The sequence below is a fragment of the Aquarana catesbeiana genome, linkage group LG08 (assembly GCF_042186555.1).
Source record: "Aquarana catesbeiana isolate 2022-GZ linkage group LG08, ASM4218655v1, whole genome shotgun sequence".
Taxonomy (NCBI): Eukaryota; Metazoa; Chordata; class Amphibia; order Anura; family Ranidae; genus Aquarana; species Aquarana catesbeiana.
This window is the reverse complement of record NC_133331.1, coordinates 11428071-11454579: the sequence shown is the minus strand read 5'-3', so window position 1 is coordinate 11454579 and position 26509 is coordinate 11428071. Positions and strand designations below refer to the sequence as shown.

Genomic DNA, 26509 nt, shown 5'->3' with positions numbered 1-26509 from the left:
ATTACTGTTGGGTTATATAGGTATCACTGGTGATTGGACACTGGCACACCCTATCAGGAAGTTCAACCCCCTATATAATCCCTCCCCCTTGCAGGGATACCTCAGTTTTTACGCCAGTGTCTTAGGTGATGGACGTGTAAAGATGTCCTGTGCTGAGCTCCAAAGGGAATATCCTAAGATCCTATACTGGGGCAAGCCAGGCGAACCGGATCCATTCAAAGTGTCTTTTGATGGCCGAATTGAATGGTACCCGGGCCTCGTGTCCGAAGAAACGAGGTTTTACCCGTAATGCTTCTCTTTTTAGAGAGCTGGACCCCGCAGATCAGAAAACGGCTTTAAACTTCCTAATTTCTGGCGAGGTGCTTTACGGTCCCAGAACTGTTGGATCCCCCTACTGATGGGGGCCCCAGTCTCTGACGGTTTTTTCAAACGGAGCCCACCGTGAGAGGTGAAGATTGGGTCTGTGTAAACGGCACCCTGCGGCTGGATAAGGTAAGAGGAGATTCCACAGAATTTTTGAGTTCTAGTGGCTTTTCTCCTTTAAGGTAAATGCATGCTATGCCTATTGTGACCACCGGGGGCTGCCAAGAGCACAAACCTACACATGCTGACTGATTGTCTCAGGTGTTGTAATCGCTGTGTATGTCCCAGCGTATCAAGCAGGCTGCAAGCAGGTAAGGTGGATGGGGGGATTTCTCATGTTTGAATGTTCCCCCCCCAGGCTAGAGAGGGGCCACAGGGGTCTAGAAAGTGGTTATACCACCCGGGCTCTGTGGCCTAATGGCCACCATCTCTGAAGATAGCCGTTCAGGCAAATCTTGTTACCAGTCTCCCTCCTTCCTCCCCCCCCATCCCCAGCCTTTTCTCCAGAGCATGACAGGAGAGTCGGCAGTGCGGGAAGCGCTCGTTTTTTTCAAAACTCGAGGAGGGGGCGGGATGTCAGCACAGAGTGTTTAGACTCCCACTCAGGCCAGCTGCAGGCTATTAAAGGCACTCTGTACAGGTGCACTCAGCCTTCTGAGAGACACAGAGCTGACGGTCGCATGTAAGGTGGGACACAGGCATTCTCCTAGGCAGCATTTACTGAAGTAACACCAGACTGAGCATTGGGTAGCAAGGCTTTTAGCCAGACTACATCGCTCAGCGGACAGTGTTCATTTGTATACCTCACACCTTGTTGCTTTGCACTATGGGTAGAAGAGGTTCAAGCACCCCAGGAACCAGAGACACTAGGGGATCTCGTTCAGGTTCTGAGGGCCCCCTGTCGGCAGCATCCTTCCCCCCTAAAGATGGGCCAGGGATGGCTAGCCAGGGAGAGCCATCGGGGTCAGGGGCTACACCTGCTTCTGGCACTTCAGCCCCTGTATATATTACACAAGAGGTTTTTTCCTCAACCATTAATGGTCTAGAGGAAAGATTAATGGCCGTGATTACGTCTTCACTCAGTGGAAGAAAACGCACTAGGCTTTCCTCTGTTCCCCAAGACCCTCAGACAGAGGAGCTCTGGGATAAAGGAGATGAATCCCTTTCAGAGGATCGGGATGGGATGGATGATTCCTCTTCGGAGGATTCAGGTGGAGAGGGACCCTCTGCGACTTCCCAAGAGGAGAAAGTCTTAGTGCAGATCCTCACTGGATTGGTCCGCTCCACATTTAAGTTGCCCATACCTGAAACTGCTAAAGAATCCTCTTCTGCTTTGGGGTCACTGAAACCTTTCCAAGCAGCACATGCTTTTCCTGTTCATACTTTACTTGAAAAGCTTATTTATTCTGAGTGGGATCACCCAGACAAACGTTTTTTTCCGCCGAGAAAGTTTTCAACACTTTATCCGATGGAAGAAAAGTTTATTAAAATGTGAGGAATACCAGCTATTGATGCCGCCATTTCCTCCATAAATAATAGCCTGACTTGTCCTGTAGACAATGCTCAGATGCTCAGGGATCCTGTAGATAAAAGGATGGAATCCCTATTGAAGGATGTTTTCTCCTTAGCAGGATCAGTGGCCCAACCTGCAATAGCAGCGATTGGAGTCTGTCAATACTTAAGAGACCATGTTAAGCAGGTCATCAAAGTATTACCTGAACAGCAGGCCCAGGGGTTTGCTAACCTTCCAGCGGCCTTATGCTTTGTGGTTGACGCCATTAGAGATTCTATCGTGCAAACCTCCCGTCTTTCACTGGGGTTGGTGCATATACGTAGAATCCTATGGTTGAAAAATTGGTCAGCCGAAGCACCATGTAAGAAGCTACTGGCTGGGTTTCCATTTCGTGGTGCAAGGTTGTTTGGAGAGGACTTGGATAACTATATCAAGAGAATCTCTTGTGGGAAAAGCACTCTCTTACCTGTCAAGAAGAAGAGTAAGCGTCCCTCTTTCAAACGGACTCTTTCCCCAGCGCCGGGGGCTTCAGCCTCCAGGCAGTCTCGACGGCCGCCTCCATCGGGGTCCAGAGACAAGAGTCAACCCCAGGGACAAAAGAAGTCCTGGGGAAAGAAGCCTACTAGGCAAAACACTAAGACCTCTGCATGAGGGGGCGCCCCCGCTCACTCGAGTGGGGGGAAGACTGCGACAATTCTCAGAGCTCTGGCAGGAGGACTTCCAGGACAGATGGGTAGTCTCCACGGTAACCTTAGGGTACAAGCTGGAGTTTCAGGAATTCCCTTCTCCTCGGTTCCTCAGATCAAATGTTCCCAGAGACGAAGCAGTCGCTCCTTCTAGCGTTAGAGCGACTTTTGTCGCAGGAGGTCATTATGATAGTTCCCGCAAAGGACCAGGGATTGGGCTTCTATTCCAACCTTTTTACGGTCCAAAAGCCAAATGGGGATGTCAGGCCCATTTTGGACTTAAGGGATCTGAACCGATTTCTAAGGATTCAATCCTTCCGCATGGAATCAATTCGAACAGTAGTTCCCACCCTGCAGGGAGGAGAATGTCTGGCATCAATAGACATCAGAGATGCATATCTGCATGTGCCCATTTTTCCTGCTCATCAGAAGTTTCTGCGCTTCGAGGTAGGAGGGCGCCATTTCCAGTTTATGGCTCTGCCCTTTGGGATAGCCACTGCACCTCGAGTGTTCACAAAGATCTTGGCTCCTCCTCTGGCCAGATTAAGGGCTCAGGGTATAGCTGTCATAGCATACCTAGACGACCTGCTCTTGATAGACCGGTCAGTAGCCTCTTTGAATGGAAACTTGAGGACCACGGTCAGGTATCTAGAACACCTGGGTTGGATCCTCAACTTGGAAAAGTCTTTCCTAAAACCAGTAAGAAGACTGGAATATTTAGGTCTGATTATACATACAAGCCAGGAGAAAATATTTCTACCCCAGGCAAAGATCACTGCTTTGAGAGAGCTGATTCTGACAGTAAGGACCAAAAAGGGTCCCTCAGTCCGCCTTTGTATGAGGCTACTAGGGAAGATGGTGTCTTCATTCGAAGCAGTTCCCTATGCTCAGTTTCACTCAAGAATGCTGCAACACAGTATTCTGTCGACCTGGAACAAGAAGGTTCAGGCATTAGACTTTCCGATGCACCTGTCGCATGCGGTGCGTCAGAGCCTCAATTGGTGGCTCATACCCGAAAACCTGCAGAAGGGGAAATCCTTTCTACCGGTTACCTGGACGGTGGCAACAACAGATGCCAGTCTGTCAGGTTGGGGAGCAGTTCTGGAACAGGCTGCGGTCCAAGGAGTATGGTCCAAGACAGAGAGGACCTTACCCATCAACATTCTGGAGATCCGGGCGATACATCTAGCTCTAAAAGCCTGGACTATCAGGCTACAGGGTTGTCCGGTCAGGATCCAGTCCGACAATGCCACAGCAGTGGCTTATGTCAATCATCAGGGAGGCACCCGGAGCCGAGCTGCTCAAAAAGAGGTGAACCAGATCTTAGTCTGGGCAGAGATGCATGTGCCATGCATATCGGCAGTTTTCATCCCGGGAATAGAGAATTGGCAGGCGGACTATCTAAGTCGCCAGCAGTTACTTCCAGGGGAATGGTCTCTGCATCCCGACGTCTTTTGGGCCATATGCCAAAGATGGGGGGTTTCAGATGTAGATCTCTTTGCATCCCGATTCAACAAAAAGATAGACAGATTTGTGGCAAGGACAAAAGATCCTCTTGCATGCGGGACGGATGCGTTGGTGATTCCGTGGCATCGGTTCTCACTGATTTACGCATTCCCGCCTATTCTGCTACTACCACGACTCCTTCACAGGATCAGGCAGGAAAGGAAGTCGGTACTTCTGGTGGCCCCCGCTTGGCCCAGAAGGACTTGGTATGCAGAAATAGTAAGGATGACGGTAGGTTCCCCGTGGACACTACCGGAACGCCCAGACCTGTTATCTCAAGGTCCAGTGTTCCATCCTGCCTTACAAACGCTAAATTTGACGGTTTGGCTATTGAGACCCACGTTCTGAAGAGTCGTGGGCTCTCAGGTCCTGTCATATCTACCTTGATTAATGCAAGGAAGCCAGCTTCCAGGATGATTTATCATAGAGTCTGGAAGGCTTATATAACCTGGTGTGAATCCAGAGGTTGGCATCCCAGGAAATATGTCATAGGTAGAATCCTTGATTTTCTACAGATGGGATTAGAGATGAAGCTGGCCTTGAGTACCATCAAGGGCCAGGTCTCTGCTTTATCAGTATTATTTCAGCGGCCACTTGCTTCGCATTCTTTGGTCCGAAACTTTATGCAGGGGGTGATGCGTCTTAATCCTCCGGTTAAAGCGCCCCTAAACCCCTGGGACTTGAATTTGGTCCTGGCTGTGTTACAGAAACGGCCTTTTGAACCAATAAGTCAGATTCCTTTGGTCTTGTTGACAAGGAAATTAATTTTTCTGTAAGGAGCCTTATTTGATTATACACAAGGATAGAGTGGTACTACGCCCTCATCCTAGTTTTTTACCGAAGGTGGTTTCTGATTTTCATTTAAACCAAGACATTGTTCTACCTTCCTTTTTTCCAGATCCCTGTTCTCCGGAAGAGAGATCTCTACATTCGTTGGATGTAGTAAGAGCAGTTGAGGCCTATCTAGGGGCAACTACTCAGATCCGCAAGACGGATGTTTTGTTTGTGCTGCCAGAGGGTCCCAATAGAGGACAGGCAGCGTCAAAAGCTACCATTTCTAAATGGATTCGACAGTTGGTCATTCAAGCTTACGGTTTGAAACAGAAGATTCCTCCGTTTCAGATCAGGGCACATTCCACAAGGGCTATTGGTGCTTCTTGGGCAGTGCATCACCGGGCCTCTATGGCTCAAATCTGCAAGGCCGCAACCTGGTCTTCAGTTCATACATTCACCAGATTCTATCAGGTGGATGTGAGAAGGCATGAGGATATCGCCTTTGGGCGTAGTGTGCTGCAGGCAGCAGTACAGGGTCCTCAGGTCTGATTGCACCCTACTTGGTCGTGGTTCCCCCCCCTCAGGTAGCATTGCTCTGGGACATCCCATCAGTAATTACTGTGGCTCTGTGTCCCGTGATGTTCGAGAAAGAAAATAGGATTTTTTAAAACAGCTTACCTGTAAAATCCTTTTCTTTCGAAGGACATCTTCTAATACACTATATTGCTTGGCTACAAAACTGAGGTATCCCTGCAAGGGGGAGGGATTATATAGGGGGTTGAACTTCCTGATAGGGTGTGCCAGTGTCCAATCACCAGTGATACCTATATAACCCATCAGTAATTACTGTGGCTCTGTGTCCCGTGATGTCCTTCGAAAGAAAAGGATTTTACAGGTAAGCTGTTTTAAAAAATCCTATTATTTGCGTGCAATATTGCAGAAACATCTGATGTGGCCCTTTGCTTGCCTTTTATCTGGCCCTTGGGGCCCTAGACCCTCCCACTGACACCATCGATGAGTCACTATTTCTTCTTGATATTAACAATGGTGCACTATTCCTCCCATTATAAACCAATGATGGGCTCTGATGCCGGGGCATTTTCTACTCCCCACTGACCACAGTCCGGCCCCCCTAAAGCCTGAAGGACAGTAAACTGGCCCTTTTGTTTAGAAAGTTTGGAGTCCCAAGTTTTGGAGGTAGAGGTATGCAACTTAAATTAGACAAGAGATTTCTTCACCAGACTTTACATCTTCTGGGACCCCGTGACTGCATGGGCTTTTGTAATTGGGGGGGGGGGGGGGGGGAGAGAATGTAAGGCCTGAAGGTTTTTTCATCAAAGGTAAAAAAAAACGCCCTACTGTCAGCTCCCCCCCCCCCCCCGCCCAGCCACCATAAATACTTGACCCCAATCTTGATCCAGCGTGCTCTCTCGCTCTCTCCCTCACTGGATTCAGTGGGAGCCATTGGCCCCTGCTGCTGTCAATCAAATCCAGTGATTGGGGGCGGGGCCACACCACACTGTGATTGTCCATGGACTCACACAGCGCGGCTTGGGATCAGGCCTGCACAAGTCGTCGTCCCCCCCCCCCCCCCCATAGAAGTAGCTTCTTATGAGGGCACTCACTAAAGAGGAAGACCCAAGAGTGGCTTCAGGAGACCCCAGAAGAGGAGGATACGGGCTGCTGAGAGAAGGTAAGTATGACATGTTTTATTATTTAACCAGTTCTTGCCTGGCCTATAGTCAAATTATATAGTCTAAATAATTAAAGATGTGTGTATATGTGTGTATATATATATATATATATATATATATATATATATATATATATATATATATATATATATATATATATATATATACACATATATATATATTCTATCAAATGATGGACAGGCGGGGCCGCTTTAGATCTGGGTGGAAGTCATGTGACGTTCTCCCCAGAACACGCCCCATGCACGCCCACATTGTAGTGCAATCTTTCACCCGCTGTATCCACCGGACACACAGCGGATGACAGATCAGTGTACCGGCCCGCTGCCTGTACCACAGGATTGCTGTGACCAATCACAGCAGATCACATGACAGTTGTACACAATGGATGGCTTCCATTCATGCCATCCATTATGTATTATTGTGTCGATCTCTGTGATTGGCCACAGTGGTCACATGGTACAGACAAGGCCAATCACAGCTAATCACAAAAGTAAACACTGAATGTATATTTCATTCAGTAAAAATGGTGGTTTTATTACAGTGATATTCACTGTTCTAGGAAATCATAGTGTGCAAAAAAAAAACACCTCCCCAGAGTAGTACAGTGTTACTATAGTAACATTGTGATGCTCTGGTCACAATATACAAAAAAATCATAAAAAAAGAAAATGATGTAATAAAGAAAAAAGCATCATTATTATTATTATTATTATTATTATTATTGATAATATATACACATATAAAGTGTCCCTGATCACCGTGACACCAGTTATCTAATGATACTGTACTTCACTGGTGACCGTATGGTAAAACAAAATAATTGTGAAAGGACTTTTATTTATTTATTTATTTTTAATCTCCTAATTTTTGAACAAATTGTCACTTGCCTGCCTCTTACTAAATACCTTGGACTGTCTACTTTCCCAAAAGGGGTCATTTGAACTGTTCTGGCATTTTCGGGTCTCAAGAAATAAGATCGGCCGTCAGTACATCAGGACTGATCAGTTTTGAGATATACATCCCATAATTTGTGGACTCTATAACTTTCCTACAGACTAAATAATATACACTGATTTGAGTTATTTTCACCAAAGAATTGGAGCAGAATACATTTTGGCCTAAATTTACGAAGAAAGATTATTTATTTGCAAAATTTTATAACGCAAACAAAGAAAAACACGTTTTTTTTTTAAATGTTTGCTATTTTTTTGTTTGGCAAAAAAAATAAACCCAGTGGTGATTAAATAAAACCAAAAGGAAAGCTCTATTTGTCTCCAAAATAATGATAAAAATGTCATATGGGTACAGTGTTGCATGACCGCGCAATTGTCATTCAAAGTGTGACAGCGCTGAAAATTGGCCTGGGCAGGAAGGAGGTGAAAATGCCCGGTACTGAAGTGGTATAGGGGGAAAAAAACAACAAACGTTAAAGTGACATTAACACCTCCCAACATTTTGAGATGGGAATGAGGGACACCTACTAGCGAATGTATGTAGGCATAGGACACGCCCCTGCCACACCCCCTTAAAGGGGAAATAACAAAAAAAAGGTTAATTAAATCTACAAGTGCTTTTTTTTACCACTACTATTCTTTTATATTGGCTTTTAAAATTGAAAAATGCAGCAATTTAGAAATTTGGATGAAAGGTTTAGCGCTGGGAAACACTTTTTGAAAGATTAAAAAGTGCATTTTATATACAACTATATAGATCAGACCAAAATGAGGGACAAATGAGGAGGAAAGAGGGACATTGCTCCAAATCAGGGACAGTCCCTCGAAATCAGGGATAGTTGGGAGCTATGCATTAAGCACTTGCCGCCCGCCCACCGTCAAATGACGGCAGAGCGGAGCGGCTCTTGTTCTGGGTGGACGTCATATGACGGCGCCCAGAACGGCCGCGCCGTGTTGCTAGGTGTTGATAATCAGTGCCCTGATTACAATTAAGCGCCCACCAGTACCAGCAGTAAGTGCGCACCAGTGCCAGCAATCAATACCCATTAGTGATGCCAGTCAGTGCTGACTATCACTGCTGCCCATCAATGCCCTGCAGTGCCGCCCACCAGTGTCGCCTATCTGTGCTAATCAGTGCCACATATCAGTGCCACCTAATCCAGTGCCCATCAGTGTCGCCTCATCAGCGCCCATCAGTGAAGGAGAAAAATTACTTATTTACAAAATTTACTGACAGAAACTAAGACTTTTTTTTTTTTATTTTTCTTTTCAAAATTTTCAGTCTTATTTTTTCATTAAAAAAAACAAAAAACCCAGAAGTGATTAAATACCACCAAAAGAAAGCTCTATTTTATTGGGGAAAAAATGATAAAAATTTCACATGGTTACAGTGTAGTATGACCGCGCAATTGTCATTCAAAGTGTGACAGCGCTGAAAGATGAAAAATGGCCTGGGCAGGAAGGGTCCCCGGTATTGAAGGGGTATAGGAAAAAAAAAAACAACTAACATTAAAGTGATATTAAAGGCAACATTGTTTCTTTTTTAAAATAACAAACATGTTATCCTTGCCTGCTCTGTGTAATGGTTTTGCACAGAGCAGCCTCAATCCTCTTCTTTTCAGCGCCGGCGCTCCTGTCATTTCTCTCCTGTCGAGTGCCCCCATAACAAGCAGCTTGCAATGGGGGCGCCGAAGCAGGCATGCTCCCGAGCCGCTGCTCTGTGTGTTCATTCAGACACAGCCCCAACCCCCTCTCTCTCTCTCCTCATTGGCTGTGATTGACAGCAGCGGAAGCCAATGAGGAGGGAGGTTCCCCTGAGAGCCAGTGCTTTTCTGCACATCGCTGGATCGAGGGGGGGCTCAGGTAAGTATTGGGGGGAGGGGGGGCTGCCGGACACAGAAGATTTTTTGAATTAAAAAAAACTTTCAGACTTTGGAACCACTTTAATGTTATAATCACTTTAAAGGAGTTTTAAAGTCTCGAAGTTTTTCACTTTAATGCATTCTAGGTTAAAACCCTTCTGTGCTGCAGCCCACCCCCCCGCCCCCTTTTACTTACCTGAGCTCAATTGTTCCAGCATCGAGGACGATACCAGCAGCTCCAGCCGCTGCCTCGGGTGCCATTGGCTCCCGCTGCTGTCAATCAAATCCAGTGACCCGGGGGCGGAGTCCTGCTGTCCGTGTCAATGGATGCAGCAGCGGGACTCGGGAGCGTGCCCGCACGAGTGCCCCCATGGAAAGCGGCTCTCCGTGGGGGCACCCGATGAAGAGGAGGAGCCAGGAGGACCCCAGAAAAGGAGGATCGGGGGCCGCTCTGTGTAAAACCTTTACACAGAGCACGTAAGTCTAAAAAAAAAAAAATTAAAAATAAAAACCTTTACAATCCCTTTAAGGAAACTCCATACTGATTGGTTTATGTTGTCCTCTTCTGCCTGTTCATATCTCCGGTATAACTCCTCCTTCTATGATCCCTTTACAGCATCAATGAAAGTGGCCACAGAGGAAGCACGTCTTCTGAGGAGGATTCTGACCGCTCCAATGAAACCGCACCGGTTGAGCCGCCGGTCTCCGGAACGAAGAACCAACCGATGGCTCAAAGAACTAAACACGAGCTGAGGAGGCAGCAGCAGCAGAGGCGGCTCTCCGGGTATCTGCATCAGATAAAGCGATGAAGGACGGAGGATGGGGGGGGGGGGGAGTTGTTGTATCTGGGTCAGATATGTGAATAGAAATCCAGGACTACATGTGTCTCCCCCTTCTGGACTGGAGGAATACGACATATTTAAAGCACTACAGGGGGGTCATCTGATAGTTTAGGAATGGTTTGGAACTCCTATCGGTGACTTTCCCCCCGTGGTGGTCAAAGACGATGTATGGAGGATGTTCTCACCTTGACTACGCTGCTCATCAACTGCGCCGATGTTCCGGGAGCTCCTCCGCCATCTTGTATTGTTGGTTGGCCACATGAATGGCCGTCTTCATCTGCTCTCCGTGTGACATGAACAAGCGGCATGGGAATAGCACTAATATATGTTTGTTTTAATAAAGCAATTCTCTGACGGCCCTCTTTATGGGGCAATACCTGGGCTTCCTCTACTGTGTGATCACCGTGATTGGCTGTCAAAGGACTCAGGGGCCGGTTAGGTGACCATGAATGGTCGGTGACAGCTCAGTCACGGTGCTTGGGGGGGGCATGCAAAAAAAGAGACGCGCATATGCGCCAACTTGGCATTAGGACACACCTCCACGCTGCAGCACATCTGTGCGTGATCTGAATAAAGTGGGCGGGGATAGAGGGGAAAACGCTATTTTTGTACATAGAGCCCATTGAACATGTTATGGTGTATATAGGAATGATTCGCCCTCAGATGTATTTTGCTGCATTATTTCAAAACGTGTGTTTAATATTTAATTCATCGAAGAATAATAAATAGCAATAATGCCAAAAATTCTGTTTATTGAGATTCTGTTCCCACAGTTTTTCCTGCAGCATCCGGGGAGGGGGGGGGGGAGATTACAGAAATTGTTACCTTTTTAGAGCCAATAAGTCCTCATTCACATACAGTTTACATTTCAAAATACATGAAATAGTTTTAACGCCTATGAGCCGACAGTACGCAAATATGCGGCCTCTCGGCGGGTGGGCCTTGGCGCTGAGTGGCTGAAAATTTGCGTTTGTTAGGGCTAATACAGCCGTGCCAAGAGTGCGCTCCCGGGTTGCTAACCACGCAAAATCGCCTTTTTCAAATCGGGAGCTTTCTGTTCACGTGACAGCCAATCACGGCAGTCACATTATCATAAACCCCACCCTGCCTCCTAAACCACCTTAACCACTAAGCCACCGCCCACCGTCATATGACAGCTGGACGAGGCTTCTGTTATTCTGGGAGGACGTCATATGATGTCCTCGCCTTCCCGAGCCACTAGGGGGCGCGCGCCCGCCGTGTCACTGGGGACCCGGTGCACGTGCCCGGCGGCCGCGATGTCTGCCGGGCACCCGCGATTGCCGGGTAACACAGCAGGAGCGTGGATCTGTGCATGTAAACACAGATCCACGTCCTGTCAGAGAGGAGAGGAGACCGATGGTGTGTCCCTTGTACATAGGGACAGCGATCGGTCACCTCCCCCAGTCAGTCCCCTCCCCCCACAGTTAGAATCACCTCCTTAGGTCATACATTAACCCCTCGAGCGCCCCCTAGTGTTAACCCCTTCCCTGCCAGTCACATTTACACAGTAATCAATGCAATTTTATAGCATTGATCGCTGTATAAATGTGAATGGTCCCAAAAATGTGTCAAAAGTGTCCGATGTGTCCGCCGCAATATCGCAGTCACAATAAAAATCGCAGATCGCCGCCATTACTAGTAAAAAATAAATAAATAATAAAAATGCTATAAATCTATCCCGTATTTTGTAGACGCTATAACTTTTGCGCAAACCAATCAATATACGCTTATCGCAATTTTTTTTTACCAAAAATATGTAGAAGAATACGTATCGGCCAAAACTGAGGAAAAAATTTGTTAAAAAAAAAAAAAAAATTGGATATTTATTATAGCAAAAAGTAAAAAATATTGTGTTTTTTCAAAATTGTCCCTCTTCTTTTGTTTATAGCGCAAAAAATAAAAACCGCAGAGGTGATCAAATACCACCAAAAGAAAGCTCTATTTGTGGGGAAAAAAATGATAAAAATTTAATTAAGGTGCAGTGTAACATGACCGCGCAATTGTCATTCAAAGTGCGACAGCGCTGAAAACTGAAAAATGGCTTGGGCAGGAAGGGGGTGTAAGTGCCCGGTATTGAGGTGGTTAAAGGGCCGGTAGGCACCGGCTCCTAGGAGTTAAATGGTGTTGGGCCTCATTCACACTAGACATGTGCACTGTCGGAAAAAAATGTATATTTATTTTTTTCGAAAATTTGGAAATCCGAAGGAACGACAATCCGAAAATTCCAAATAATAACTAATAATAACTAACTATTAAATTATAAGTATTGGAATTTCCTTTCAAATTTGGCTCTTAGTGAACGTAACAAATACGGATTCATCCGAAGTTACAAATTATCCGAAATAACAAATGTCGTATCTAATCAAAATCGAACGGAACTAATGAATAATAAATAGTTTTTATTGTTGCTATTATTATTAATTCATTACGTTCCATTGGTTTTAGATACAGCATTTGTAACTTCGGATACATTCGTATTCGTTACGTTCACTAACAGCCAAATTATTTCAGATTTTTCGAATTTTGGGTTTTCAGATTCTCCTTCTTTTGAATTTTCGGATTTTTATTCTTTTTCAAGTTTTCCGAATATTCTGAAAAATTCGGATATTTCCGAATTAACGAATTCGGAAGGAAACAAACTGCACATGTCTAATTCACACCGAGATACCGATCCGTACACCCCTGTGAAGGATCGTCTACACCCACGTGGGGGGATGCACAGGCGTTCCAGGCAGCCTGCTGAAATCAGTAACAGTTGGCCAGCTGCACTGATCTCCATGTGCATCCCGGATTGTGGATCCAATGAAAAGATCGAAGCGCAGACTGCGTTCAGATCCGTTCACATATGTATTCTGCTACATGTTTTTGGTAAAAATAAAATCCCAATAAGTGTATATTGATTGGTTTGCGTAAAAGTTATGGCGTCTACAAACTATGGGATATTTTTATGGAATTTTTTATTGTGGTTTTTTTTTACTAGCGATATCAGCGACTTACAGCGGGACTGCGACATTGTGGCAGACAAAACGGACACCTAACTGACACTTTTTTTTTTTTTTTTTTTTTTAAGACCAGTGGCACCAATACAGTGATCAGTGCTAAAAAAAAAAAAAATATGCACTGTCACTGTACTAATGACACTGGCTGGGAAGAGGTTAACATCAGGAGCGATTAAGCGATTAAAGGGGTTGTTAAGTCAGAAAGTGCATTCTATGCATTAAGATAGCAAACCACCTGTGTGCAGCAGCCCCCCCCCCCCCCAATACTTTCCTGAGTCCCTCTCTTTCCTATGTCCACGAGTGTCTTACCCGTCTGGAACTCTCCTGATTGGCCGAGACACAGCGGAGCCATTGGCTCCCGTGGCTTTCAATCAAAATCAGTAAGCCAATCAGGGAGAGAGAGGGGGTGGGACCGAGCCGGCGCTCCGTGTCTGAATGGACACAGGGAGCTGTGACTCGGCCCCCACAGTGGGGGTACTCCACAGGAGGGAGGGGCCAAGAGCACCGAAGAGGGGCCACGAGAAGAGGCCAATGGCCAACTGCACAGAGGAGGTAAGTATAACATGTTTATTTTTAAAAATAAATAAACAAGACTTTACAATCACTTTTAAATGTGTCCCTAGGGAGTGCTTACTGTGTGGGGGAGGTGCTTGTACTGTAAGAAGACACAAGTTCTCTGTCTTCTCCTGTCACAGAACGGCGATCTGCCTTGTTTACATAAGCAGACCACCGTTCTGTCTGCCTCAGGAACGATTGGCTCGGGAGCAGGTCGCCGGCAGCGCGTGTGCGCGCCCCCAGACTCTGAAACAGACGGATAAAAAAAAAATCACGCACAGCTACGTGATTTCGCGCTAAAAGGCTGCCCTGCCGCAGTATATGAACGCGGGGCGGTCCTTAAGCGGTTAAACAGGCAGCCTTCACAGAACACCTGTGCGTCCCGCGTGGGTGAAGACGGCCCCTTCGCACAAATGTACGGATCGGTACGCCCATATGAATGAGGCCTAATGCACACTGCGCTTCACTTATGTTTAGGTGCATTGAGTTTAGCCGCTTGCCGACTCACCGCAGTACATTTACTGCGACAGGTCAGCTTGCAGAGTCACGTACCTGTACATCGCTATGTTCTTCCGGGTACCCCCCCCCCCCCCCCCCCACGCATACGTGTGCGGCCCCCGAAGATGGCTGTCATTCGCTGCAGCACAAGCGATTATCAGGTCCCGGTCAATGATTTATGGCTGGGACCCTCTGATCGGCTGAGCGAATGACAGAAGAGAGCTATGTGTTGGTAAACAACACAGGGCCCTCTACAGACAGCAGCGATGTGCCCTTTTTTTTTTTTTTGTTTTTTTGTTTTTTTTTCTCCCTGCAAAGCAGGGAGTATAAACCCGGCACTTTGTTTAGTGAAAAACATCCCTAAGTACACACATTACACATTGTTGAGCACACATTTAACCCCTTGATCATCCCTAGATGTTAAAGCAGAGCTCCACCCAAAAGGGAAAGCGCCGCTTGCAAGGCCAAACTGCTGCTAACAAAGCAAACAGAATATTGGCATGCATTAAAAAGGGGAGACTGCAGACATAGTACAGGATATGGTCAGAGACTGCAGACATGATACAGGAGATGGTCAGAGACTGCAGACATAGTACAGGAGATGTTTAGGAGACATTACACATGGTTTCCGGGTCATTAGCAGGATGGGGAGATTAGCGCACAGACATTAAAGTGGTTGTAAACCTCAGACATGAAATATGAAGAAAGCACATCCCTCTATAGTGTGTACTTGTCTCAGTCCAGAGCACTAAGTGTCATTTGTGTCTACTGCCTCCTTCTTCTGCTATCTGCATCAGTCACTTCTGACAAGTTTTCCTGACACCAAGAGATAAAAGGTGACAGGGGCGGGAGCTCTAGCACACAGCCTGTGATTGACAGCCAGAGCTCTGTTCAAGTGTGCTGTGTGAAAAGAGGTGCGTCCCTTCCCTCCAATCTGTTCTCAGGGCTCTCCTCACTGAGCTCTGCAGAGTGTGATCACCGGATAACCATCACCTCCACACCAGAGCACTCACCGGATAACCATCACCTCCACACCAGAGCACTCACCGGATAACCATCACCTCCACACCAGAGCACTCACCGGATAACCATCACCTCCACACCAGAGCACTCACCGGATAACCATCACCTCCACACCAGAGCACTCACCGGATAACCATCACCTCCACACCAGAGCACTCACCGGATAACCATCACCTCCACACCAGAGCACTCACCGGATAACCATCACCTCCACACCAGAGCACTCACCGGATAACCATCATCTCCACACCAGATCACTCACCGGATAACTATCACCTTCACACCAGAGCACTCACCGGATAACCATCACCTCCACACCACAGCACTCACCGGCTGGGCAGGAGGTCAGATTGGTAGCTGGGCAGGAGGTCAGATTGGTAGCTGGGCAGGAGGCCAGATTGGTAGCTGGGCAAGAGGCCAGATTGGTAGCTGGGCAGGAGGTCAGATTGGTAGCTGGGAAGGAGGTCAGAGTGGTCGCTGGGCAGGAAGTCAGAGTGGTAGCTGGGCAGGAGGTCAGATTGGTAGCTGGGAAGGAGGTCAGATTGGTAGCTGGGCAGGAGGTCAGATTGGTAGCTGGGCAGGAGGTCAGAGTGGTCGCTGGGCAGGAAGTCAGAGTGGTAGCTGGGCAGGAAGTCAGAGTGGTAGCTGGGCAGGAGGTCAGAGTGGTCGCTGGGCAGGAAGTCAGAGTGGTAGCTGGGCAGGAGGTCAAGTGAGGGCAAGATGCCCCCCCACTTGGCTCTATGCCCTTGGAGGAGCAGAGTGACAACGGATGACACTTCCGCCTCTCGGGCTTAACCAGTTTTTGCCCACGCTATAGCCCGAAAGACGGCTACAGCGCGGGCTTAAAATGCCGGGAGGGCGCACATGGGCGTCCTCTCGTGCTGCCCGCACGCCTCGGGGGCGCGGCCTGCGATTGCCGAGCACCCCTGCCCCACGGTGCTCAATGCGAACGCATACATTACTCATATGTAAAGGGCGATTGAACCACACATGTGAGGTATTGTAGCGAACGTCAGAGCGAGAGCAATAATTCCAGCAATTCAGACCTCCCGTGCAACTCTAAACTGGTAACCTGTAAAGGCGTTTAAAGCGCCACCTATGGAGAATTTTAAGCACCGTCGTTTGCTGTCATTCCACGGGCAGACACAATTGTAAAGTGTGACATGTGAGGTATCTATTTGCTCGGCGTAACATCATCTTTCACATTATACAAAAAAAATGGGGTAACTTTAGTGTTTTATTATTTATTTATTTTTTAATTCATGAAAGTGTTTTTGTTTTTTTTCAAAAAAATTGTGCAAATACCGTGTGACATAAAAAAATGCAACACCCACTATTTTATTCTATAGGGTCTGTGCAAAAAAAAAAAATGAATACATATAATGTTTGAGGGTTCTAACTAGGGTTGTCCCGATACAATACCGAGCATTTGCGCAAGTTACTTGTACTCGCACAAATGCTCCCGATGCCCAATCCGATACCTGGGAGAGGCGGCGCAACCGGAAATTAGCGGACGGAAGTGACGCTCCGTCTTGCCTTCAGCGGTTGAACATCACGATGCCCATCTTGGTACACCCTGCACTCGGCCGCAGAAAGCCAGCAGCGACCGGGAACAGCGATCTATGTCATGTTCCTGTCAGCCCATCCCCCCGCCCTACAGTTAGAACACACCCTGGGAACACATTTAACCCCTTGATCACCCCCTAGTGTTAACCTCTTCCCTGCCAGTGACATTTAAACATTGATCAGTGCATTTTTAAAGCTCTGATCGCTGTAATAAGGTCACTGGTCCCCCAAAAAGTGTAATTTGGGGTCAGGTTTGTCCGCCGCAATGTCGCAGTCCCGCTAAAAATCGCAGATCACCGCCAGTACCAGCAAAAACAATAAAAAAAATAAATAAAAGTCCCTAAATCTATCCCGTAGTTTGCAGACGCAATAACTTTTGTGCAAACCAATCGATATGCGCCTATTGCGATTTTTTAAAATTTTTTTTTACCAAAAATATCTAGAAAAATAAATATCGGAATAAACTGACGAATACGTTTGTTTTTTTATATTTTTGTTTTTTGGATACGTATTATAGCAGAAAGTTAAAAAAAAGTTTTTGTTTTTTTTTCTTTTATTAAATTGTTGTTCTTTTTTTGTTTGTAGCGCAAAAAAATAAAAAAAAAACGCAGAGGTGATCAAATGCCATCAAAAGAAATCTCTATTTGTCTGGGAAAAAAAAAGGTCGTCAGTTTTGTTTGGGTACAACCTCGCACGACCGCGCAATTGTCAGTTAAAGCGACGCAGTGCCGAATCGCAAAAAAAAATGCCCTGGTCATTAAAGCGGAAACTTCAGTCATTTTTTTAACTTTCCATCTATTAAATTTTCTGCCCTTCTTCTTCTTCTTCTTCTTCTTCTTGTTTTAACTTTGGATAGTAAAACATTTTTTTTCCTGCCAGTAAATCCCTTATACAGCCCACTTCCTGTCTCTTGTCTGGTCATTGGCCTAGCCCAGTGATGGCGAACCTTGGCACCCCCAGAGGTTTTGGAACTACATTTCCCATGATGCTCAACTACAATGCAGAGTGCATGAGCATCATGGGAAATGAAGTTCCAAAAGTTCCAGTAGTGCCAAGGTTCACCATCACTGGTCTAGGCTTATGACATCACGCACAGCTCTCTCTCTCTCTCTCACTCACTCTGGTGAGAGTTTGCCAGGAAGGGAGGGGGGGGTGAGTAATAAAAAAGGGGCCAATGAGAGCTGCAGAGCTGGAGGTGTGCCTCTGTGTAAATCCGGGAAGTGAACAGGCAGAAGCTTCAGCTGCCCACAGTTAAAATGGCTGCAGCCAGACTCAGTGGAGGGAGATTTCTGCAGCATATTTAGCAGAATCGCAGTATATATAAAATAATATGCAAAGTGGTTGGAGGGAAGCTTCAGAATGGCAAAGATGTTCTTTATTACAGATTATGTGAGCGGACTGCAGTTCCTCATTAACCACTTGCCGCCCGCCCACCATCAAATGACGGCGAGGCGGTGCGGCTCTCGTTCTGGGTGGACGTCACATGACGGCGCACCCGAACGGCCCGCTCCTGCGCGCCCGCTGGGGGCGCGTGGCAATCGCAGTCATGCTGTGTTGCTAGGACACAGCGCGGCACCCGATCTCTTTAGTCATGTGATCGGCTGTGTCCAATCACAGCTGGTCACATGTAAAGAAGGAAGTGCCGGTCATCGGCTCTCCTCACCTCGCTCTGACAGAGTGTGTGGTGAGGAGAGCCGATCAGCGGCATCTCCTCGCAGGGGACAGTGAGAGGTGTAATCAGGGCACTGATTACATGAGAGTGCCACCAGTGCCAGCAAGATGTGCCCACCAGTGCCAGAAATTGGTGCCCATTAGTGATGCCAGTGTTTGCTTTCAGTGCCACCTATCAGTGATGCCCATTAGTGCCGCCCATAAGTGCTGCCTATCAGTGATATCCATCAGTGATATCCATCAGTGCCACCCATCAATGCCCATAAGTGCTGCCCATTAGTGCTGCCTATCAGTGATGTCCATCAGTGCCACCCATCAATGCCCATTAGTGCTGCCTATCAGTGATGTCCATCAGTGCTACCCATCAATGCCCATTAGTGCTGCCTATCAGTGATGTCCATCAGTGCTGCCTATCAGCGATGTCCATCAGTGCCACCCATCAATGCCCATTAGTGCTGCCTATCAGTGATGTCCATCAGTGCTGCCTATCAGCGATGTCCATCAGTGCCACCCATCAATGCCCATTAGTGCTGCCTATCAGTGATGCCCATCAGTGTCCAACAGTGCCGCCTATCAGTGATGCCCATCAGTGCCACCCATCAATGCCCATTAGTGCTGCCTATCAGCGATGTCCATCAGTGCCACCCATCAATGTCCATTAGTGCTGCCTATCAGTGATGTCCATCAGTGCTGCCTATCAGCGATGTCCATCAGTGCCACCCATCAATGTCCATTAGTGCTGCCTATCAGTGATGTCCATCAGTGCTGCCTATCAGCGATGTCCATCAGTGCCACCCATCAATGCCCATTAGTGCTGCCTATCAGTGATGCCCATCAGTGTCCAACAGTGCCGCCTATCAGTGATGCCCATCAGTGCCACCCATCATGGCCCATTAGTGCCGCCCATCAGTGCCACCCATCAATGCCCATTAGTGTCGCCCATCAGTGATGCCCACCAGTGCCACCCATTAGTGCCCAATAGTGCCGCCCATCAGTACTGATAAGTGCCGCCTATCACTGATGCCCATCAGTGCCACCCATCATGGCCCATTAGTGCCGCCTATCAGTGATGCCTATCAGTGCCACCCATTAGTGCCGCCCATCAGTGTCCATCAATGCCACCAATCACTGATGCCCATCAGTGCCACCCATCAGTGTCGCCTATCCATGCCCGCCTGTCAGTGCTCACCAGTGCCACATATAAGTGTCACCTCATCAGTGCCCATCAGTGAAGGAGAAAAATTACTTAAATTTACAAAATTTATTGACAGAAACTAAGAAAAACTTTTTTTTTTTTTTTTTCAACATTTTAATTTTTTTATTTGTTTTTTTGTAAAAAAAAAAAAAAAAAAAAACAGTGGTGATTAAATACCACCAAAAAAAGTTCTATTTGTGTGAAGAAAATAATAAAAGAAGTCCTCTGTGTGCGGTGTTACAGGACGGCGTAATTGTCATTCAAAGTGTGAGAGCGCTGAAAGCTGAGAATTGGCCGTTCCCTGGGCAGGAAGGGGGTGAGAGTGCCCGGGAGGTAAGGGGTTAATATACATTTTATGATGGAATATCGGGACCGGTGATCTCACACCTCTGATTTCGGGAGGAAGTTGGACGTTTTTTAAAAGGTACTTTTCTTTTTTTTTCAGTCTTTCTGGTCAGACGTGTTCTGACGCTGAATACCGTTGTTACGGCAGAAGTGAGCGGCCACAACCCCGGTATTTTCAGAGACGGCGGGCGATTCTTTTTACGATAAAAGTGGTCTCTGCCGCAGATTTTCCGCAAGATTACTTTTATCGGGGGGGGGGGGGGAGGAGAGGTTCCTCCCCCCCTCCCGCCGCGCTGCGGAGCCGTCAGTACCGGCGGAGACGATCCGATGTTCTATTCTCAGAGGCTGGAAGTGGAGGGAGGGAACGATGGCCCCTCCCACTCAGCTCCATCCCATTGGATGATGGAGGCGACGTCAAACGTCACTTCCGCCCAATGGTCCTCAAGGGGACATTTTTTAATTTTTAAAAAAGACATTAATTATTTTATTGCATTTTAGTGTAAATATGAGATTTGGGGTCTTTTTGACCCCCCGGATCTCACATTAAAGAGGACCTGTCATGATTTCTTTCTATTACAAGAGATATTTACATTCCTTCTAATAGGAATAAAAGTGACACCATTTTTTTTTTTTTTCTAAAGACAGTGTCAAAGTAAAAAAGTTAAATAAATCAGAAAAAAAAAAAGTAAAGCGCCCCGTCCCGCCGAGCTCGCGCGCAGAAGCGAACGCATACGTGAGCAGCGCCCGCATATGAAAACGGCGTTCAAACCACACATGTGAGGCATCGCCACGATCGTTAGAGCAAGAGCGATAATTCTATCCCTGGACCTCCTCTGTAACTCCAAACACGCAACCTGTAGAATTTATGTTAAACGTCGCCCTATGGAGATTTTTAAGCGTCAAAGTTTGTCGCCATTCCGCGAGCGGGGCGCAATGTTGAAGCACGACATGTTGGGTATCAATTTATTTGGCATAACATCATCTTTCACAATATAAAAAAAATTGGGCTAACTTTATTGTTGTCTTATTTTTTAATTAAAAAAAAAAGTGTATTTTTTTCCCCCCAAAAAAATTTACGCTTGTAAGACCGCTGCGCAAATACGGTGTGACATAAAGTATTGCAACGACCGCCATTTTATTCTCTAGGGTGTCTGAAAAAAAAAGAAATATATATATAATAGCAAAAAAACAAACAGATTTTAACTTGTAATTAACAAAGTCTCAATAAAGAGTCTCGGGGGGTGAAGTGGTGAATTGTGTCGGGTGACCCCCATTGGTCATCGGGGGCAGGAAGCGATAGGAAATCCAGATTTTAGTTGTCACGGAAACGGATGGTGACGATCGATCTTTCAATGGAGAAACCTGTTTTGGTGACAACTGATCGGGGATTTCTTCTCGCCTTCCTGTTGTGTCTCTGGGACAGGAAGTGACTGGAGATATCCCATAAAAAGCACACAGTGCGGGGGGATTACACCAGGGGGAGGCAACCAGTCGCACTCCAGCTGTTGTGGAACTACATTTCCCATGAGGCATTGCAAGGCTGGCAGGTACAATGACTCCCAGAGGCATGATGGGACTTGTAGTTCTGCAACATCTGGAGGGTCCCCGGGTTGCCTCCCCCCCTGCCCTTCACTATCCGCAGCCAAAAAAAAAAAAACATTTCCCAATAGAGACTTTATCTGCAGCGTGGTGTGCAGGGAGGTTCGGGGCCTTGGTTCACGTATCCACATCCGGGCATTCCTCCTCCTACGCCTGGCTATACTGTGCGGTATTGCTGGGACCTGTAGCTCCTCCCCCTCCGCTCCTGATTGGTCAGTCCTCCTCCCTTGAGCCATCGGGATCTCCAATCACAGCTGCCTCTTGTTGTTATCACACCACTTCCTGGTTTCCATGGAAATGTCACATGACAGTGAAGTCTCCGCCCCCTCACTGTCCCCCCGGCGGCCATCTTTGTTAACTGTCGTGCCAGTCTGAGCTTCTAAATCTCTGTCCTCATGATGTATAGTAATATAATGTGATCTCATGGAGTCATCCATAGTGTGTGTACCCCGGAGAGCCACCATGGGGGGGGGGATATTATATTTCCATCACATCTCTACACAACATTAACACAGATCTCTATGAGGAGAGCGGGGCATGCTGGGAGATGTAGTCCTCCATACACACACAGAGCCCCCCTGCTGGCCGAACTGGTCCATCGAGGGGAGGGGCTTCTGCAATCTGCTCCCTGATAGGTCCGATTCATCACATGGATGTCATAGAAGTTTTGTGTTCTGTGGAGAAAAGTCCCCCATTGAAAAGAAGAGCGGAATTCAGCTAAAAACATTTATTATACTTTTATTATTATTGGTAATATTCTTCTTCTTATTATTATTACTAACTGCCAATACTCTGCAATGCCCTGCCAATACTCTGCAATGCCCTGCCAATACTCTGCAATGCCCTGCCAATACTCTGCAATGCCCTGCTGCCACCTCTATGCAGCTGGTCTGTGGATCGGCTTTTATTGTAAAGTTTTTATCCATTTGCGCTACCTAGAGCTGCTATTTTATACTTATATTTTGTGACCATTAAACGGAGTACACTTAGAGTGTTCCCTTTGCCTTTTTTGGAGCGCTGCACACTATGATTTCATCTGCTTCTGGAGGCTATTTGGAGGTTCCCCCTGCTTGATTGGATTTCCTTGCTGGACAGGAGTTCCACTCACTGGGATTGAGGACCGCTCTAACCTGGGAGGTTTGCAACATCCCTGAGGGGGATACATGCGCTTTTGACCTTCTGTGGCAGGGAGGTCCACCATTTCTGGTAAGCGTATTTAGGCTTTTTTGGTGAAGGATACTGTCACTGCACATCAGAAGGACTTCTTTCCCCCTATTTTCACACAAGGGATCCTGCCATTCCTTTTGTCGGGTGATTGGAACTTCCATCTTGATTGGACTTTTTCTTTTTTTTCTTTTATTTAGTTTTTTGCGCTGCACTTACCTTGATTTTATTGTATAGGTGACAATATTGTCCAGTGATTGAGATGCCATTGAAAGTAACGGTATCACAAGCGTGTCCCGTGTTTTGCAGCAAATCGGGAATTGCAGTAATTCCAACCGCAAACCAGAAGGCCTAGGTGTGATCGCAGACTATGCGTCTTCTATCAGGTGCTGGGTTCACCTTCTATAGATTCTGGGAGAACATTTTCTTCCTCAAACATTCCACACATTCGCTTCATTCTTTATTCCACCGCTAATATATTCTCCGTATTGACCTTGTATAGCGCTTTTCTCTCTGAGGACTCCAAGTATTGGAGATGGCGTTGGCCGGGAATCGAACCCGGGTCAGCTGCTGGGAAGGCAGCTATGCTCGCCACTGCACCACCAACGCAAAGTAGCATGTCTTTGTAGTGTGGGAGGAAACCGGAGAACCCGGAGGAAACCCACGCAAGCACAGGGAGAACATGCAAACTCCATGCAGATAGTGTCCTGGTCAGAATCTCAAACAAGGACCCCAGTGCTGCAAGGCTAACCCCTAAGCCTCTGTGCTGCCCATATGCCAACTGGGGTGCAGAGGCTGTACCCAATGTGACATCTGTGTGGGTGCCGGTGCACGGCCCCGAACGCACCCAGGGTGCATCCGCGCAACTGCACCCACATGGATGTCCTTTTTGGGGTAAACACAGCCCCCACACAGGGTACAGATTCATACACCTCGTGTGAGTGAGGCCTTGGTCTTCTCCATATAGGACCTCACTGGTGGCAAGAGTTCTCATTTCTCCAGCAGAGAAAGCCTAAAGAAAGCCGGAAAGACTCCTCACGCCTCTGAAGACAAAAAGAGTTCCAACCTCCCTCAAAAACATACCTGCCTTCAACCTCCCCTTATAGCCGGTCCAACACACGCCTCAAAAACATACCGGCCTCCAACCTCCCCTTAGCCGGTCCAACACACACCTCAAAAACATACCGGGCTCCAACCTCCCCTCATAGCCGGTCCAACACACGCCCAAGGGGGGGAGTATGGAAGAAGGAGAGAGGGAGGAAAGGAGGGGGGGAGGTTTCTCCAACCTTCTCTCCCCCCCCTTTTCCTCCCAGACAATTGGTTGTTCCTAGAAGAAGACTCAACAAAAAGTAGGAGGAACCCTCCTAGGGACCAGGTTAATCAAAAATATCACATTCTAAAGGGAAAGGTAGAACAAGGGGGAGTATGGAAGAGGGAGAGGGAGGAAAGGAGGGGGGGAGGTTAGGAGTAAGGAAGGGGTGTGGGGGTTCCCCCCAACCCTCACCCCCTTCTTTCTTCAACCTTCCCTTCCCCCCCTTTTCCTCCCTCTCCCTCTTCCATACTCCCCCTTGTTCTACCTTTCCCTTTAGAATGTGATATTTTTGATTAACCTGGTCCCTAGGAGGGTTCCTCTGACTTTTTGTTGAGTCTTTTTCTAGGAACAACCAATTGTCTGGTTTGTCCAGCTACATTGATGGTGATTCAGAAGCTCCAAAAACAAAAATGGAGGCCCGATGAGAGGACCCTCCGGTTACTGGAGTGGCAGCCGCCACCAGTGTAGAAATCTGTGTTTCTGGTGGAGACTCCTTGTGAATGTCACCATGCTGGCATAGCTGCCAACTGTCCCGGACTTCATTCCCGGATTTGTGGTGTCCCGGGAAATGTCTCGAAAAATCCGGTTCCCGTTTTCGAAACCGCCGCCACCGCCGCTAGAGGTCGGCGGCCGGCGGAGACATTGTCCACCGGGGACTCCTGATGTGAGGGGGGGCTCCACCGGGGACTCCTGATGTGAGGGGGGGCTCCGCCGGGGACTCCTGATGTGAGGGGGAGCTCCGCTGGGGACTCCTGATGTGAGGGGGAGCTCCGCCGGGGACTCCTGATGTGAGGGGGGCTCCGCCGGGGACTCCTGATGTGAGGGGGGCTCCGCCGGGGACTCCTGATGTGAGGGGGAGCTCCGCCGGGGACTCCTGATGTGAGGGGGGGCTCCACCGGGGACTCCTGATGTGAGAGGGGGCTACGCCGGGGACTCCTGGTGTGAGGGGGGGCTCCGCTGGGGACTCCTGGTGTGAGGGGGGCTCCGCCGGGGACTCCTGGTGTGAGGGGGGGCTCCGCCGGGGACTCCTGGTGTGAGGGGGGGCTCCGCCGGGGACATCTGATGCAAGGACGGACTCTGCTCGCGCGCCGCACTTGTCTATTTTTGCTAGGCCACGCCTGCTGACATATGCCCCGCCCCCTAATTATTGGACAGCTCCGCCTGCAGCCACAAAAGTGTCCCTCATTTTTTTTTCACAATGTTGGCAACTATGTGCTGGTGGTATGTCAAAGTCGCTTTCAAATACTATCTTCTTCACTGGGGGAGTACGTTGTACATCTGCAATAAAAAAATAAGAATCGGATTTAGCACCTACATATATATATATATATATATGTATTTGTATACAACATCAAATTATGGAGAGAAAAGTTCAAAATTCCAGTGCAAGGGACAATAAATAATCCCAACATGACAGGGACACAGGGATGACTAATGGCCTTTATATAAAAATTTTGGTTGCCTGGCAGTTATGCCGACCCACTAAAATGAAAAAGGGGTCTGATTCTTCACTTTCGGGTGCGGTGGAGTAATCTGCAGTGCTTCTGTTTCTTATTATTAAACACCCGTGATGATGAATGCGGACATATTTAATCAATAGTATCCCCCAGGACACCTACAGTGTCCCATCTGATAACACATAGAGATCATGCACCCATCAGCAAGACCAACATACACATAAGAAGGGTGAAGTGGTGAATCTTCAACTGCCATAATGCTGCACATGTGATCCGTTATGACACCAGCCATTGGATGGTTTGACAGTTTGGTTGAGAGCACAACCAATGTGACAGTTAGCATTCCCGACATGCCAGAAATAGAAATGTTTTTTGAAAGTGTTAAATCGATGGGATTCCTTCCTCTTTAATACAACTAGAAAGCGTTTTATTTATAAATAACGCACAGGCACGAGGATGCAGATTTTTATCTGACAGAGGAAATGTTATAAAGATCAGATTGTGGCTTATCAATCACTTTAATATCCCTTCTGTTCTATAATTCTATGAAAACAAATAATCAATAATTTGATTGATGAGTGTAGGTGACTTATCCAGAGTACTTTTTGTATCTATCACTATCCATAACACTTACCAATCCCAGTATCTCGGTTACAGCCGAAACATCCAACGACGGCTCTGAAACAGCCGCGCACAATCCTCTTCATTTTGGGGGGCTTTTTGGTTGGGGGGGTATCTGCAGGCTGGTCACTGATACCTCCTACCATTGCCCCTCCTTTGCTGGCTTTCTCTTTGGTGTTTTTCAGAGAAAGAAGCCAATTACATTTAAATCGGTTCATTATTAGGAATAAAGAAACTCGCTTTAAATGTATGACAATAGAAATCGCAAT

The 26509-nt window shown here is 47.2% G+C and overlaps 1 protein-coding gene across 6 annotated transcripts in view; it reads left to right on the top strand.

Moving 5' to 3' along the window:
• The window catches only part of LOC141105590 (arginine vasopressin-induced protein 1-like), a 32144-nt gene extending 21554 nt beyond the window's left edge, over positions 1-10590 (top strand). For all 6 annotated transcript variants that reach the window (XM_073595521.1, XM_073595523.1, XM_073595525.1 and 3 more), the window contains exon 3: positions 9989-10590. In XM_073595521.1, the coding sequence (XP_073451622.1) occupies positions 9989-10181 (193 nt within the window). In that variant the 3' untranslated portion in view covers positions 10182-10590. The remainder of the gene's footprint in view (positions 1-9988) is intronic.
• The last annotated feature ends 15919 nt before the right edge of the window (positions 10591-26509 follow it).